The 17,818-nt window shown below is 43.5% G+C and overlaps 2 protein-coding genes and 1 long non-coding RNA gene across 5 annotated transcripts; 2 read left to right on the forward strand and 1 right to left on the reverse strand.

Moving 5' to 3' along the window:
• The first annotated feature begins 413 nt into the window (after window positions 1–413).
• rpl9 (ribosomal protein L9) lies at window positions 414–6,619 on the forward strand. Of its 2 annotated transcripts, none has more exons than XM_085459381.1 (7): window positions 414–499; window positions 597–712; window positions 2,256–2,351; window positions 2,476–2,608; window positions 4,647–4,727; window positions 5,907–6,036; window positions 6,504–6,619. In XM_085459381.1, exons 1-6 carry the CDS (start codon window positions 454–456, stop codon window positions 6,011–6,013), a joined length of 579 nt encoding a protein of 192 aa, XP_085315507.1. In that variant the 5' UTR covers window positions 414–453; the 3' UTR covers window positions 6,014–6,036; window positions 6,504–6,619. The 2 variants fall into 2 exon arrangements, with proteins under 2 accessions (XP_085315507.1, XP_085315508.1); XM_085459382.1 differs by having other exon boundaries at window positions 6,507–6,619.
• LOC146707831 (uncharacterized) lies at window positions 4,652–15,936 on the reverse strand. Of its 2 annotated transcripts, none has more exons than XR_014920882.1 (3): window positions 15,871–15,936; window positions 15,478–15,748; window positions 4,652–4,760 (listed from the first exon to the last, which is right to left on the reverse strand). It is a non-coding gene; the product is annotated as an uncharacterized LOC146707831 (long non-coding RNA). The 2 variants fall into 2 exon arrangements; XR_014920881.1 differs by lacking the exon at window positions 4,652–4,760 and adding an exon at window positions 14,230–14,471.
• rfc1 (replication factor C (activator 1) 1) lies at window positions 8,310–17,667 on the forward strand. The gene is made up of 23 exons (XM_085459375.1): window positions 8,310–8,418; window positions 9,692–9,838; window positions 9,926–10,001; window positions 10,515–10,610; window positions 10,705–10,991; window positions 11,087–11,158; window positions 11,289–11,366; window positions 11,456–11,797; window positions 11,908–12,021; window positions 12,114–12,293; window positions 12,627–12,731; window positions 12,980–13,403; window positions 13,506–13,618; window positions 13,725–13,839; window positions 14,143–14,231; window positions 14,478–14,615; window positions 15,315–15,410; window positions 15,502–15,755; window positions 15,852–15,969; window positions 16,229–16,374; window positions 16,480–16,693; window positions 16,941–17,123; window positions 17,214–17,667. The coding sequence occupies exons 1-23, from the start codon at window positions 8,416–8,418 to the stop codon at window positions 17,307–17,309; spliced, it is 3,486 nt and encodes a 1,161-aa protein (XP_085315501.1). The 5' UTR covers window positions 8,310–8,415; the 3' UTR covers window positions 17,310–17,667.
• The last annotated feature ends 151 nt before the right edge of the window (window positions 17,668–17,818 follow it).

The raw sequence follows: 17,818 nt of genomic DNA on the forward strand, positions 1-17,818 counted from the left end.
CATCACACTGAGAATATGTTACACTTCTCACCATAATCTGTATTTGTAGCCTACTTTAGCTCTGTCGGGATATATGATGTTAGTTTTAATCAGGTTTGATGCTTGAGGCCTGGCGCTCTGTAAGCGCTGAGGCCCACAGCGGATTCAACAATGCTCATATTAAACATGGCGTTTGCGCGGCTCCAGGTGTTATTTAACAATTTCTAACGTTTTTACTGTATCGGTATCTCATGAAAGGAGCTGGTCGGCTATCTAATGCTTACTTCTGTTAGCATTGTAGCTAAAGCTTGCTGACACCAGTGTGGTGTGCCTGTATCTCACAGTCCGAACTTTAGTAAACAGTCATTGTGGAGCTGTTAATATCACAGATATAAAGGCATACACGCTTTAGCCTGAATCTTTAGCCAGTCAAACTTTTCAGAGTTGAAAGCACCTATTTTGTCTCTTTACAGAATGAAGACCATTCTCAGCAGCCAAACTGTCGACCTCCCCGACAATGGTAAGGGGAAAATCAGTTTTCCACACAGATGTATTTATGTCCTGTCTGTAGAGTAGCTTCTAACCTTTTTTTTATATTTGTGCTTGTTGTGCGGCAGTCGAGGTGAGGCTGAAGGGCCGAACTGTGACTGTCAAAGGCCCCCGTGGCAAGCTCACCAGGGAGTTCAACCACATCAACCTGGAGCTCAGCCTGCTGGGCAAGAAACAGAAGAAGGTATGAAAGAGCCAGAATAATGCTAAGTTACTTAAAGTGAAGTTAGCAGCCCCAGGATGTGATGGCAGGAGGGCATCACACATGTTTGGTATTAAGGATGTGTGATTTTAGAGTGTATAAGTTTTCAGATTTAAATAGTGAGTTGTTTTGGTTGAGGTTGGATATGTAAAATTAACAACTGCATCATTTAGAAAAGTGCTTTAAGAACTGGTCGGGTCTTCAAACTACTCTGCTCAGTGCGAAGTTTGTAGATAAAGGGCTTAAAATGTCAATTTATTGTCTTAAAATGGGAGTAATCCTAAAAGCCAGTTATGTGCTTTGCCTAAAAGTGCCATAAGTGGATTGCAGAATTAGTTTTTGTACAGGGCTGTTTATATGACTGTTGAAAAAAAGGTTTAATACATACACGGCTGGTGTCAACAGTGCTAAGAACAAGTTGTAGAAAAAGTCTTTAATTTTAGAGGGAAACTATTGAAATATCTGACTGGCTGTGACTGAGATGATATCAGCGTTTGAAACCATCCAACTGTTTTCTTCACGTGATCCAATCCCAGCTGTGATAGGGCGAGAGGCAGGGTGCATGAACAGGTTTTCAGTCTATTGCAGAGCTAACACAGAGAGACAGACAGCTGTTAATGCTCACATTCACGCCTATGGCACACTTTGTTATTAATGTATCATGCATATATTTGACAGCAGCACTGTTGCCGCACAGCAAGAAGGTCCTGAGTTCATTCCACCATCAGGCCGGGGTCTTTCTGTGTGGAGTTTGCATGTTCTCCCCGTGTTTGCGTGGGTTCCCTCCGGGTACTCCAGCTTCCTCCCACAGTCCAAAGACATGCAATTAGTGGGGTTAGGTTAATTGATCAATCTAAGTCGCCCATAGTTGTGAATGCGGGAGTGAATGTGAGCGCGAATGGTTGTCTGTCTCTTTGTGTTAGCCCTGCGACAGACTGGCGACCTGTCCAGGGTGTACCCTTCCTCTCGCCCTGTGACAGCTGGGATACGCTCCAGCGCCCCCTGTGACCCTGAAAAGGAGAAGCGGATGAATGGCATATATTGGAAGTGTGGGAGGAAACCAGGATACTCTGAAAGAACAAAACAAGGGGAGAACATACAAACTCCACACTGAAAGACCCTGGCCAACCAGTGGATTTAAACCCAGGACCTTCTTACTGGGCTAAGCACCACACCTCCGTGCTGCCCCTCGTTTAAAACCTCTAGAATGTGTCCAATAGTCTGTGTGGTTTGCACTTGCTGTATAGTAAGTGTATACTGACATTAATGCATTTGGACGACAGAGTTGGTTTTTGGTGTTCTGACATGTGTTCCTGTCAGATTTGAGGCTGTTAGCCGGGGTGTAGTTAGTGTATCGCAACAGGTAAACAGCAGCTACTGCAAAAGGTAAATGTGGTTGCATTTTCCAATGGCGGTCTGCAAGGCCAGTATTTCGCTCACATGTGGGCTGATTGCTTCAACACCTGTTTCATGCAAGTGATTTGAGCTGCTGTGCTTTTTTTTTTTTTTTTTTTTTTTTTCTCAGCTTCGTGTGGATAAATGGTGGGGAAACAGGAAGGAGTTGGCCACAGTCCGCACCATCTGCAGCCACGTCCAGAACATGATCAAGGGAGTCACTTTGGTGAGAGCTCAGATATGCTTGTTTCAGTCGGTCCAGTTATAAACCCTGTGCATGCTTCTGGCTGACCCTGCCTATTGTTCCAGCATCAATTCTGTTTGCCTCTCATGCTTTTGTGCCACTGCAGGGTTTCCGGTACAAAATGCGTTCCGTGTACGCCCATTTCCCCATCAACGTGGTCATCCAGGAGAGCGGCACCCTGGTCGAGATCAGGAACTTCTTGGGAGAGAAATACATTCGCCGTGTCCGAATGAGGGGTGGTGAGTCTGCGTCACATCATGGAAATGTTTATGAGAATGGCACGTGTGAAGTCCAGAAATATTCAAAGTTTCTGAGGTGTGGCGTAAATGACTTTGTCAGGAGAAGTTGGAAGTTATGTATAACTTCATATTGGGTTTGTGGTTGATTAGACACAAATACTTGTGACACATTAAAAGTTAAAATAGCCAGATGGAAGGGACCACAGTGAATTTATCATTTTAGTCTTCAAAATGTCAAATTATCTTTAAAGATCATTAAAGACTTGTTTTTCTGATCTTTTGTTTCATCAGTTCAAAGCCCAAGAGGCATCATACTAAAATCATGAAATTCACACACTTGTGAAGCTGAACGAGCTGCTGGTTGGGCAAAAACTGCTAACGGCTGATTTGAAAACCAGGGCTCGTTAAATTTATGGATTAGGAAATTATTTTGTCAATCAATCAAAGCTTTATTCGTCACATGCAGGTTGCCCTGCAGTGAAATGGGACCCCCCCCCCCCCCCGACCTTACACATATAGCACAAACATTACATGGGGATACAGGTCGGAGATTGGTAGAATCAGAGAAAAAACATTGAAATGTACACTACAATGGGGAAAGTACAAGAGGAAAAAAAGAGACCCCTACTCAAGCTATGCTTCCATGGTAGGACAGCATGAGAACAGGAAACAAAAAAAAAAACTCCTCTGCACAAAAAGCACATACATGTCCACAGCACAACATTGTGAAGACATGACAAGCCACAGGGGTGGGTGGGGGGTGAGGAGTAATCCGAAGTGAACACAGCAGCCGCCCTGCACAGCGCTACCATTCCAGCGCGGCACACAGACCCGCCGTGTTCCCTCGCAGGAAACAAGAATCGAAGGCGTTGGAAAGGGAAGGGGGATGAGTGAGTGCCTATCAGTGTAAGTGTATGTGTGTGCGTGTCCATAGGCCGAAGGACACTGTCTCAGCTGAACTATCAGGCTAAGTAAACAGTCCTCCAGCCAATCCAGGTGTCCTTGCATGGGATGGGAAGAATAGCCGTAACACAGTCGTTATCAGGGAGTGATTGTTCGGCTCCAGCCTTGGGCCTGCAGCTGGCGCCGTGATGGGGATCCGCAATGTTCATGTTGGTTTTGTTAATTTCCATGCGAGCAGCCCAGGAGAATTTTCAGGCTGCTCTTTAACACTCTGACACTGGCCTCTCAATCTCCCGTTGGAGAGTTGCGAGCCTCCCCATGATGGTATCAAACTTCTGTTCCATGGTGTTGTCATTCTTTTGATTCTGAGACCTCACAACTGCAGTGATCCGTTCCGCGATGTCTTCCAACTGTCGCTCAAGGGTCTCATTTTGAGCAGGCCTCTCTCTGATGTTTCCCCTCATACGCTCAATGGTGTTGTTTTGAGCCTTCACAGCAGCTGTAAGCGTCTCAAAGGTGTTGACCATATTACGTTCGTTGTGAGAGGTCGCGCCTCGTTCCATTGCGATTCCAGCGGGCAGCCTTGGGGGGGTTTGAACAGCCGGTTCCGCTCTCTTATTTCTCCGATAAACCAGGGCTAAGCCAACTCCGATCAGCATGAACCCTGTTATCACGGTTCCGAATAGATAGATATCTTCAGCGTCCTCGATCGACAGTCCCGCCAGGCACATACAGATTAATTGGTGTAGTGAGTCTCTGAGGAGGGATTTAGAATTGGCAGAGAGTGAGGCACGTGCAGACTTTGTGGAGTCATTGAAGCAGATTCTTTAATTTGTGATGAAGTCTGGAGTTGCACTCAGAGTTCAAACATGGTCAGTTAAGCATATCGACTTTTCTCTCAGCAGATCTAAAGATCCTGAGCTTGCCTCATTTTGGTGATGTAATGTCTGAAGCTGGATATTTATTATTTGGTGGAACTGTCATCTCATTGGAGGGCCACTTTAGTGTTCAAGTAGTACAGAAAAAACAAAACACAGACAAATATTTCTGAAAATGTAGTGGAGGTTTTTTCTTTTTTTTAAACATTTCTAATTTTGTATAATAAGACTAAACTTTTGTCCTTGTTCTCTTTCAGGTGTGCTGTGTTCAGTCTCAGCCGCACAGAAGGACGAGCTGGTCCTGGAGGGTAACGACATTGAGCTGGTGTCCAACTCTGGTACGTCTGCCTGCTGTTTCCTCTTTAGGTTTTCTACACCATAGGATGAAATGATATGATTATGTCAAGCTCCACCAGCAGATGAGAAGTTTTTCATTATTTCAGTCGCAGCCGTCCTGAAACTGATTCAGTGTCACCTTGATGCTCGGTGTAGATAAGAGTGAATAAAACATCAGCGGATGTTTGTCACCGACCTTATGGTTGGAAAACTGGACTCTGTGGACAGTTGTTGCACATCATCTGTACACACTACATGCAGTTGGACATCAGTGCAGCTGCTAATCCAGTTTATCACACTTGACTTCTGATCAAGTTTCCCTCCACCTAAAGTCCTACTGTTCTCCTTACTGGGGTGCAGTGAGGGTTTTATCGATTATCTGACAGACATTAAGTTCAGGTTCTCAAATGAAATTATGGAAAGAGGATAAACTCAAATCAGAGAAGAACAGCGTCTGATCTCACCAGTGTTTCTAGACTATTGTAAGTTTGAGTTTCTCCTTGAGTTGATTTTTCGCCTTCACTCTTCTACATTAAGGACTGAGCACGGTCTTGTGTTTGCACGTCTACTTTGATGAACAAAAACCCCATCGCTCCACCTCAGTTGAGATTTTTTTTTTTTTTTTTTTTTTTTGGCTAGTCTATAGTTGTTCTCCAGAATCTGTATTTTTAGTTTTTGTCCATATTAGTTGTTTTTTTTTTTGGCTCAGCTTTTGAAGGCAAAGCTTTGTTATACAGCAGTGAGTATAAATATCATATTGATGTCAAACAAAGGCCAAAAACTGTCACCTGACCATAATCCACTCAAGACTGTATATAATTTCTGAAAATGAGTTTAAAGTCAAAATGCTCCTGCAGGTGGATTTTCCTGTAAATCCCTGATGGAGCTGTGAGATGCGAGTGTGAGATGCTTTTAGACCTTTTTAACTACCTTTTGATTCACATGCTACAATCCAAACAGCTCGACCTGCATGTATAAAAAGGAGGGTCGGTATGAGACCGCTGCCTCAGGGACATATCAGGTTTTTCTGGACTTGTATCCAGATTCTTAGTAAACACGTTGGAGATGAAATTTGAACTTGGAGCCAAAAAGACAGCAAACAGTGTGTCACACAGTCCTTCCTGAATCTTGTGTAATCCTGTTGTGATGTGCTACTTATCACCCCAACTTCTCTGTTGCAGCTGCTCTGATCCAGCAGGCCACAACTGTCAAAAATAAGGATATCAGGAAGTTCTTGGACGGCATTTACGTGTCTGAGAAGGGAACAGTCTTGGAACCGGAACAGTAAAAGTTACACCTACACTCTCGGAGGTTAGACATCACCATCCTCCTGTCCTGCATGCTCTGCTGGTTTTTCTTCCTTTTAATGGTTTCATTCTTTCAGATCTTTTTACACAATGCGCTGCTGCTCCACTTTATTTAAACTTATTTGTTGGGGCTCATGGATGTAGTTAAATTATTTTCCATTAATAAATACTCCTTACATGAAGTCGCCTTCATGTGTGAATCAATCTCCAAAAATCTGACTGGGCTTTTAACATTTTATCGGCAGTTTCAGATCATTACCAGTTTCATAAAAGCTGTAACTGATACGAACTGTTTTCCAGCCCCATGTGGTGTTTGTGTGGATGCTTTTGGCGTCACTGTTTGCATGAATGTGCACCACAGCGTGCATCTGTGCTCCTAAAGCTGCCCATTATTTTTGAAGTAAACTCTTCATTAATCCTCCCACTCAGTTGATCTCTGTCCTCACACTCGGCTCCTCTGTTTGTTTCCAGCAGCCCTGATCCAGCAGACCACCACAGTTGGAAAGAAGGACATCAGGAAGTTCCTGCACAGCACAGTGCTAATGACAAGCTAATAAGACCAATAAACTAATGTGTTTTCCAGTTAATCCAGTCTCTGCCTCCCTTTCTTATTGGTTTTTGAGAATAGTTCAGCAAAATCTTGATATTGTTATAAATTGCACACGAAAGAGTCACTGGGGTAGTTCTACCCATCATCAGAAGTTTAAGATTTGAAGATTTTTATTTTCACTTTGTTCAGTGGATTTCCTTGTTTTAGTTTAGCTTCACTGTTAGTTTGAGTTGTTCTGTTTCAGAGGAAAGATTTAAGAAATTCAGGATGAATATTAATAATCAAACAGTGCTTGTTAGAGGTTGTTTCACCGGCCAGGTTTTGAATACTAAAACTAAAGACATTGTAATCACCGATGAACTTAAGGGCTGTGAATGGGCTGGATCCCTGCTGTCACAGGATGAGATGCAAAGTACATCGTGGACAGAATGCTGGGATCATGCTCAGCGACGGTGTTAAACACTACAACACTGTGCCCCCAAAACTGATTTTCTTTTACTTATACAAGTATACTGTTTTTGTTAAATTTCTGCTAAGCTCATGGTCAGTTTTTCCTTGTAGTTCATTATAATAACAATAAAACTGATGGATCAGATTCACTGAGGAGCTTGTGAAAATACTGAGATTTCTTGAGGACCAAAGTGATTCACAGACAGTTTCCAGCACATCCACTGGTTTGTTGCCAGAATGGCAAGTTTTAATTTTGAACATGTAATCGAACACAGACTACTAAAAGCAAAAGATTTAACCCTAAGACTTGCCTAAAACAAATGTCACATTTGTTACCTAGATTTTTACTTTTTGTTCTTAGCACAGCATTTCAGACTCCTCACAGCGCTGATACTTCAGTCTCACACAGACTGAGGTGGTTTGATGTGTGAGGCGTTTGTCTGACCTCAGGAACATCTTCAGGAGGACCAGGAGTCAAACAGACAACCTGTTCTAAAACCAGAGGAACTCAAATGCAACCTAACCTGAAGGTTTTCATAAACTCACCATGTGTGGTTTGTGTGAAAGTCTCACGTTTAAATGCAAGAGGAGCAGAAAAAAAAGATTAAACCTTCATTCCTCACAGTATCTATAAATTATTTGGGCTATACAACTCGGATTAAATACATCCAGGTCGCTTCTCTTCTTCATACTATTATTTTTTAAAGAACAAACAATAACGCGGAAGCAAGAAAGTGGATTTGCTGGGGGGGAAAAATGAAAGGAAGTAGTTTGAGTGGTGTTTTCCTCCGGGAGAATAGTTTTGTTTTTATTTGTATTTGCATTTTTAGTTAGAATCTGTAGGTTATTCAAGTTTTAAACAATATTCAAACAGTGCAGACACTACAGTTTATTTTTATTTTGTATTGATTGCTCAAACCATATGTATTGTGGTCATTTTTTGAGTTTAATTTTAGTTCATATATTTATTTATTTTACTTTCAATTCTACAATTATGGATATGAAAGTCGAGCATTATCAAATCAGTGATACAGCTCATTGCTTTCAGTGGTAAAAGCGCGCAGATTTTACCGGAAATTCTTCACAATAAGAAATGAATGCAAAAAAAAAAATCTGCTAATTTATACCACAACAAAAAAATAATTTTTGTTATTTATTGTTTTAAACTTTTTTTTATTTATTTATCTTGACATATCTGTAAACATTTAGGTTTTCTTTAGTCGAATAAAAAAACGTACTCGTGGTGACGCGGTGACGCACGCCAACCAGCTGCCGGAGCGTCATTTCCAGGCGACCGCGGACTCTTGCTTCGCGCCAAGCAGTTGAAGCTTTTTCTTACTTTTTTTTGATAACAGACCAACACAGCGAGAAAGCGCGTTCATAATGGTACGTGACATATTTCAGCTGCTTTCTCACTCAAACCTGGAGCCTGTGTGCATAAACACAGCGGGTAAATATGGAGGAAATGATGCTGTTGTGTGGTTAAACCTTGCTGCTGCTACTGATGATGATGATGATGATGAAGCGCAGTGCGCAGTTAGCTCCTGCTAAAGAGGATAAACTTCAATCCTTTGGTTCAGGTGAAGCTTTGAGCAGCAGGTGAAGAAGGTGAAATCTGTGAAGTGTAAGAGCGTACAGTTTGTAGTTTGTGTAGCTGTGCGGTCTGCTGTGGAAGCACACTGACTAACATGCAGAGGGGTGACAGTTTAAAGGAAAACCAAGAAGCAGTGGGTGTAGAAGGACACACACAGGTGCAGATGCTTCCTCACAGCTGCACTGCAGGCTACAGTGAAGCAGCAACATCTGTGGCATGAGTGAAAAGACTGAGCTGACTTTGAATACGTTTGTTTTTGTTTGGGTGCCAATAAGGTGATTTTAATTCACTTAAATAAAACTAAAGATAAAATCGTTTTGTTTGTTTGTTTGTTTTTTTTTTAAAAAAAAGCAAAATTAACTGATGTAAAATCAAAAGTTGACTCGTGGTGTAAACTCATAAAACCTAGCATAAGGAAATGTCCTTATGCTAAGATTTTCACTGGGAGTGACAGGATGAGGGAACATTCATAGATGTAGTGAGGACATGCAGAGGGTTGGTGTGACAGATGGTGGTTATGTCCACTAATGGGAGCAGCAGAGTGAAGAGGATGGCTTCATTCAATTAGGGAAAATATAGGGAGGAACTAGTGGGTATGAATATATTATCAAGGAGGGCCAGTCGGTATTAATTTATGTATCTGAGTAAGCATAATAAAATGGATTTAAGTAAAATAAGTTATTGGGGAACCAAAATAACTACAAATAGGTATAAAATAAGTGAGCTAGTCTACAGACAAGATTGGTAAATAATTAAAATAATAAAAGATTTCCACTTTTTGGGGAAAAAATGAATATAGCTGCCTTTGACTGTGAAATTCATCTTTTCTAATTTGCAAAATGAGATCATGTGCTTGAGCTGCAAAGATGTGGATGGGGTAGGATGGAAGGATACAAAGTCTCACTGAGATGTCAAAGAATGAAATAGTTTTGCATTCGTAGCTCCTACTCCCAGGCACTTTATGAGTCAGGATGTATAGTTTTGATAAAAGTGATTTTTTTCCCTGTTTTTTTCCTTTTACGTAATTCTGTAATTCTTACAGTTTGTACTCTTCTGTGTGTGCAGGACATCAGGCGGTTCTTTGCACCGACGTCGGCTAAGCCTGCGGTGCAGAAACCTGCCCCGAACGGAAATGACAAACAGGAGAAGAAGAAGAAGAATTCCTCGTCAACGGACGAGGAGGTGAAAAAGAAGAAGAAAGAGGCCAACAAGGTGAGGAGCTGCCCCCTCTCCTTGTCTCCTTTCTCTGTTCCTCTTCATCCTGTTTATCCGGCTTTATTGTGGTTTCGTGTTCTGTAGGTCAAAAGCAAAAAAACTGAGGAGCAACGCAAGGATGGGGAGAAAAAACGAAAGAAGCACGCAGTCATAGCCTCGGGTAGGCATTTCCTCCACAGTGATGTCTCGGTGTAACAGCATTGTTATTTTTCTTAAGGTTTTTAAAGGATTTGTTAAAATACATTCCTTTAAAATGTAGTTTATTGCTGTTTGATGAGATGTATGCGGGGACTCAGCGACCTGCAGCATCCTCAGGCTCTACTGTGCATCTGGATTTTAAAAAAAAAAAAAAAAGATAACACACATTTTCTAAAGTTTACAAAAGATTTAGCCTCATATTTTCATCCAAAGATGAATGGAAATAGATTGTAGATTTAGATGAGGACAGAATTATTAGCCCCCTATAAAAGTTGAATTTTTACCCCCTCAGAACTAGAAGAACTAGCAGGGTCAAAATGTTGTAGTTTTCAACAGTCTCACATGTGCTCCTGACCAATCACAGCTCATTCTTCCTCACCTAATCTTCTTCATGATCCCTTCCACTTTGAGTTTCTTGGAGCCTTGCAGCCCGTTTCTGTGCAGGGTTCTAGTGATGCGTTGTGTTTGTGCTCAGACTCAGATGAGGAGGAGCCAGTGAGGAAGTCGAAATCCCCCAAAGAGAAAGCGAAGACGAACAAAAAAGATCCCGTGCAGTACGTCTCTGAAACAGGTGATGCTTCAGATGTGCTCTTACCCCAGCGTTAAAGGGAAAATGTCCTTTTTTTATAAACGCGTGATAGGAGGCCTCTCTTTTCTGCTTGTAGACTCAGACAGCGACAACTTCCAGTCCTTGAAGAAAACTTCCAAATCCAAACAGAACGGCGCCGCAAAAACGACAAAAGCGGACGCCAAACAGTCGGGGAAGTCTCCCGTCAAGCCATCCTCCACCCAGGGAAAAACCACACCAAAATCTCCTCCTGTGCCTTCCACCCCAAAGTCAGCTCCGCCCCCTCAGTCCAAACAAACCCCCACATCAGTACTCGATTACTTTGGCAGCGCGAGTGTTCAGCGCTCGGACAAGAAGCTGGTAGCCAGCACCAAACGAAAGGCTGTGAGTACTGAGGCATTACTTCTGTGTGTGTTTCCTTGTTTTTTTTTACTCATCCTCTCATGACTCAGTAACGATCCTTTGTAAAAACTCCTCAGCCGACTCTCACAGACGACCTGATAAGCGATGAGGAAATCGCCAGGCAGCTGCAGATGGAAGAGGACATGGAGGTAGGCTGATCAGCCACTGCTGGTTTATTTGACTTTGAATTAGAGCTGCTCAGTAAATGACAGATGGCTTTGACCCGTAGTTCATTACAGCTCTTCTGCTGTTCTCATGTTTTTGCTGCTTCACTCTCAGCTGGAGAAACAGGTCCACGAGGATGAGGAGTTTGCCAGAACGCTGGCCATGCTGGATGAAGAGCCAAAAGCGAAGAAGGTAAAGGCTGCAAGCGTTAAAAAGGTTTGTGCAATTAAATTCTCAAGTTTATTTCAAGTCTTGTTTCTTTTGTCTTCCCAACCATCCAGGCTCGCAAAGGCTCTGATGAAAAACAAGTCTTGACCACGAGCCCCAAAAAGAAAGCCACAGACGCTGCCGCCCCTGGGAGCAGCTCGAAGACCAGCGTGTCTGAAGATGTTGTTAGTCCGTCTCCCAAAAAGACCACAGCTCCTGTAAAAGCCAGCTCCAAACTGGCCATGATGAAGAAAAAGGATGATGACAAGAACGAAGGGGTAAAGAGCAAAACCCCTACTAAGATGAAAATTTCTCCCAAAAAGGAGCCCCACGCTTCATCTATCTCAGAGAAGACGTTCACCCCCAAAACTGGAACCACGCCCACCGCACTTAAGACTTCTCCCAAGAAACCGGAGGTGAGCCACACAGACGACCTATCAGATCAGAGGAAGAAAAAACCTGAGCATATAGATAAAAATATCCACTTCAAACAATTTAAAACCCAGATTATTTGCCTCTGTCTCAGAGCACGAGCACAAGCCCTGACGACCAAGAGAAGAAGAAGGCCAACTCTTCAGCTTACAGGAACTTCCTGAACAGAGATGGACCACGAGCTCTGGGCTCAAAGGAAATCCCGAAGGTAACCTGTGCTCGCTGTAGACGCCATCGTTCAGCTGGCCAGCAAGCTTGCGCTGCCTTTGCTTTACTGCCTGCGTGGTTTGTGTTTTCCAGGGAGCAGAAAACTGTTTGGAGGGCTGCGTGTTTGTCCTGACCGGCGTCCTCGAGTCCATGGAGAGAGAAGACGCCAAATCTCTCATCGAGCGCTACGGAGGCAAGGTGACGGGCAACGTCAGCAAGAAGACCACCTACCTGATTCAGGGCCGAGACAGCGGTGCATCGAAGCTGGAGAAGGTGATTATCTCTTTGAACATGAATGCATCACCATATTAAAGGATTTGACATCAATAGAAAAAACTGTCTGAAGCCCGAGCTTTTATCTCACAGGGATTAGCTGTTCCAGCACCGATCATGTGAGTTATGAGTACTTTATCAATACACATGATAGAAAATAAGGAAATTCAATAAATTAAGATAGACTTTAAGGATAAACAGTTTGAGCTCCAGATACGAAAAAATGGCAGAAAATGATAATAAAAATTGCTCCTTTTTTCTTTATTATCCTCTATTTTTCCCACACACACGTGAAACATTTTGCTCCATAGTTTTGTTTCTTGCGTTTCTCAGGCGGAGAGCTTCGGCACCCAGATCCTCGACGAAGACGGTCTGTTGGAGCTGATCGGAACCAAACCAGGAAAGAAGTCCAAGTATGAGATCGCTGCGGAAGCTGAGGTCAGTATTGAAATTATCCTGTAATGTATGATTTAATCTTCTGTACATCAGTTAAACTAAAAAAGTGTATATATATATATATATATATATATATATATATATATATATATATATATATATATATATATATATAAACTTATCTTGTGTCACAGCTGCTCATTTCTGCTCCCGGAATAAACGCTTTACATTAAAAGATGAATTTTACCCATTTCCGCTGGGTTTCTATACCCTCTGCTTTTGTCACATAGAGCAAAACCACAAAGACCAAGACGCCTCCAAGCCAGGCTTCAAAGAGCACCCCGAAGGCCCAGAAGATCTCTCCCTCTAAGGGTAATTCCAGATCACCTCACACCCCGAGCCCTTCAAAGACGGGACAGGCACAAGGCCGCGGTACCAAGACCAGAGACGGTGGGACTCCACCCGGGAGAGGCTCGGGTCAAACTGCGCGAAGGGAGCTGGGCCTTTCCTCTGCTACCTCTTCTTCTTCTTCTGTCCCAGAACAATCATCTCCATCACCCACAGAAGAGGGTGGCAGCCTGCTGTGGGTGGACAAGTACCGTCCACGCTCTCTGAAGGCTGTGATTGGCCAGCAGGGGGACCAGAGCTGTGCAAACAAGCTGCTGCGCTGGCTGCAGAACTGGTACAAAAACCACGGCAGCGGCAAACCAGCAGGTAGCAGAAGACTGAACGTGATTTGTTTTTGGTCGATTTCAGCTTTTTAAACCCGTCTGTGCTGAAGTCTGCGTGTGTTCTTTTCTGCTTTCTTCTATGCAGCGGCTCGGTTTGGTAAGTTTGGAGGGAAAGACGATGGCTCAGGATTCAAAGCCGCTCTGCTCTCCGGCCCGCCAGGGGTGGGAAAGACCACCACGGCTGCCCTGGTCTGCGAGGTCAGCGTGAAAACACACACAGATTTATTGTGAGCAGTCTGTGTGCGTATTGAGCACGCCGCTCTAATCTCAGCCTCGCGTTCACTGCGTCTGTGTCGTCCTGCAGGAGCTGGGCTTCAGTTATGTGGAGATGAATGCCAGCTGCACTCGCAGCAAAAACAGCCTGAAGGAGGTCGTCGCCGAGTCGCTGAACAACACCAGCATAGAGAACTTCTACAAAGGTCACTCCAGCTTTCAGCTGCCTTTTATACAAGTGATTAAAAATGACACGCAGTCTGTGCACAGGCTGTTATTAAAACAGCAAAGGTAAACAGATGTGGTTGTTGTTCTCGTACAGCAGTGACTTCTCCATTAAAGTAGATAAGAGCTCATTTATTCCACTTTTTCTTAAACAGCAACTCTGGCTGTGCTTTTACAATATTTATGAAGTGCATGCTGGACAAACTTTTTAATAAATTAACATAACATACAAACGATTAATCAGTGACACTTAAACCTTCTTCTTGTTTCTTGGCGTTTTGCAGGCACGTCACAGACAGTGAGCAGTAAACACGTGCTGATCATGGACGAGGTCGACGGCATGGCTGGTAACGAGGACCGCGGAGGAATTCAGGTAAATGACGGCATTTTTTTTTACAGACTGTAGAGATCTTAACTTTTATAAGTTAAAAGTTTTAGATTAGGGAAATGTGGAAAATAAGCACTCACAGGTTTCAGCGCTGGTTGATGGTCGACTGAGCAACTGCAACAGAAAATAGTTCAGTCTGATCCTCAGACCTCTCCAGCTGACCTTTAGATCGCATGCTTATTGGTTTATTTCTGTTGTTTCTTCGATATTGATGTGTTTCTGCTCCTGTAGGAAATGATCGGCCTTATTAAAAATTCAAAGATCCCCATCATCTGCATGTGCAACGATCGGAACCACCAGAAGATTAGATCTTTGGCCAACTACTGCTTCGATCTCCGCTTCCAGAGACCGCGAGTGGAACAAATCAAGGTACTCACACATCTGTCCTGTATATAGCTTTCAGTATAGATGGTGCCTTTCCAGATGTGCAAACACTAATCAGAGCTTTGCATGACAAACTTGTGTGTTTTTTTAATGCGAGGGCCTGAAGATTTTCGGCATTGTCCTCGTGCACAGAGGTTTCTCCAGATTGTCAGAATCTTTTGAGGAGATTAACTGTAGATGATAATATTCGCAAACTCTTTACAATTTTGCATCGAGGAACATTATTCTGAAATTGTTCTGCAGTTTTCTGCAGATTGGTGAGCCTCTGCCTGTCTTTACTTCTGAGAACCTTTTTCTCTGTAAGATTTATTTTTAATACTCTGTCATGTCACTGTCCTTTTGCCTGTTAATCCAATTAGTTGCTAAATGTTCCTCCAGATGTTTCTTTTTAGTACCACTTACTTTTGAGCCTTTTGTTACTGCCATCAAATTCAAAATAAGCTTAGTTTAAACATTTGAGATGTTTTCTGTGTTTAATTGTGTTTTCTTTTATTGTGGATTTTATTAGTGAGGTTTTAAAATCGTTTCCTCCTCCTTTTATCTATATGTAATCCAGTGTCCCAGCTGCTTTTGGAGTTGGGTTTGTGCTAAGTGACAGAGTGATGAACACTAGAGTTTCAGTCACCCAGAGAAACCACAGCAAACAGCATCTATGACAGTCGCGCTTACTTCTTCATTTCTCAGGGAGCCATGATGTCCATTGCTTTCAAGGAGGGAATCAGGATCCCGCCCCCAGCTCTTAACGAAATCATTTTAGCCTCCAATCAGGATGTCCGACAGGTAAAGAAATCAAAGCGTCAACTCATAACGAGCCTGAGATGGTTGTGTCCTGTGGTTACCTCCTTACCACTGTGGCTGTTTTCCTCTCCAGGTGATCCACAATCTCAGCATGTGGTCAGCCAAGGACAAGGTGATGACGTACGACCAGTGCAAGTCCGACGCAGCCAGCGCACGCAAGGACATGAAGCTCGGGCCGTTTGACGTCTGCAGGAAGGTGTTTGCCTCGGGGGAGGAGACGGCCCGCATGAGCCTCATCGACAAGTCGGACCTCTTTTTCCACGACTACTCGCTGGCGCCGCTGTTCGTCCAGGAGAACTACCTGCACGTGCGCCCAGCTGCTGCAGGGTGAGAGAGGCCACCTGCTTCATCCCATGCGTAAAATTGACCAAGATGTCAAACTTTTATTTTAAATTTGCTCGTTTGCTTTGTTTTTTTTGGCAGTGGCAACCTGAAGTCCCACCTGGTGTTGCTCAGTAAGACGGCTGACTCCATCTGTGATGGCGATCTGGTGGATAGACGGATCCGCTCAGGACAAAACTGGTCACTGCTACCCACCCAGGTAAAACAAACAAACAAACACACACACACACACACACACACACACACACAAAAAAGCATTGCTAGATTTTCTTTTAATCATAGTGAAAGCAGCAGCTAGCTTATCATGAGAGCGTGAAAAACAGGACAGAAAGCCGCTCAGTGAGCCTTGAACGTTGATGAAAGGCTCCCTGAGGGATGCATACACAGGTGCTTCTCTGATGAAAGCCCCTGATCATACTTCTTCTTGTGTTTGTGTGTGTCTGTGTGCATATTTGCAGGCCATTTATGCCAGTGTGTTACCAGGCGAGCTCATGAGAGGCTACATGAATCAATTCCCGATCTTCCCCAGCTGGCTCGGCAAGAACTCCTCGACCAATAAACACTCACGCATCGTGCAGGAGCTGTCCTCGCACATGGGTTTAAAGTCAGTGTTTCTTCTTTATCGTCTTAAAATGATGCTTTTAACACATCGCTGAGCTCAAACTGCTGCTGCAACACTGAATTATTTTATCTGCTTGGCTCTTTTCAGGACACTGAGCAGCAAACAGGCGGTCAACCTGGATTACCTGCACTACCTGCGACAGGCGATTCTAAATCCACTCCAGAAGCACGGAGCAGAGGGCGCTGCCGAAGCCGTGCAGCTGCTGGACGACTATCAGCTCATCAAGGAGGACGTGGACAGCATCATGGAGATCAGCGTCTGGGGAGGACAGCCCGACCCCTACTCCAAACTGGACTCCAAGGTGAGGAGGTGGCAACATTTAAAAGTTTTCCTACTGATAATGACCGCTACTACTGAGGCCCCCTGGTGGTGGTGAAAATGTTAAAAATCTACAGAAGGGAATAACAAAAAGTACCTTTAAAACCAAAGTTATGACGTGAATGATCTCAAATTGCTTCGTCAATCTCTGCGACTCATGAGAACAGAACTGGATGTCTTTACGTCCCAACAACCAGCGACTTTTGACACCTGTCGTTGTCACCTTCCAGGTAAAGGCCGCCTTTACACGGACATACAATAAAGAGGTCCACCTAACACCATACTCCCTGCAAGTGGTGAAGAAAGGCCGCCGTGGTGGGGGAGGAGACTTTGAGGGAGGGGAGGAAATAAGCCAGGAAGATCCGGAGTCTGAAGACGAAGGAGAGGGGCTCAAAGCAGACGCTATGATTAAGGTGAGTGCATTCAAGCTCTGGGATCATTATAAGTGTTAAGTTCACCTTTCTGTATATTTCTCACACATGCATTCCTGTTCTTCCCTGCAGCACAAGAAGGCCAAACCCACCAAGGAGTCAAACAAGGAGAAGAAGGAGGATTCTGGAAAGGGCAAAGGCAAGGGCAAAGGCAAGGCTAAGAAATGACCCGAGGAAGAAAACTAGCTGCCCTGGACTGGACTGATGATGTTCTCTGAACTTGTATCTATCCAAAGTAGTAAAACTGGTCCCTTTAAACACTTGAATACAGACTGAGGAGCGTCGCACCTGGTTTTGTTTTTTTTAACTCCAAATCTCGCCATACTGAACAAATGATGTGCGTAGTCTTCTCGCTCCACCACCATCATGTCTGTACATCTCTGTAGGAACGTGTCTCATCAGGAGTGTCGTTCACTCTTTCTGATAATGCGACTTTGGCTGGAGGACTGTTTCTTTTTCTACAACTACAGTACAGAAATGCTTTTGCTCTGCAGTCAGCACAGCTTCTTTTTCCTGTAAATTGCAATTTTGTAAAAAAAAAAAAAAAATCCAAACAAAAATACACGAGTATTAATAGAGAAATGTGTTGCCTAGTGACTTATTTGAACAATTTGTCTATATTTGTATATAGTTGAAAAATGTTAAATATTCTGAGGATCCAACAAGAGGGCTTATCT

This window comes from Copadichromis virginalis, linkage group LG6 (genome assembly GCF_057382275.1).
Source record: "Copadichromis virginalis isolate Kocher_CV1m ecotype Utaka linkage group LG6, C_Virginalis_male_GT1.1, whole genome shotgun sequence".
Classification (NCBI taxonomy): Eukaryota; Metazoa; Chordata; class Actinopteri; order Cichliformes; family Cichlidae; genus Copadichromis; species Copadichromis virginalis.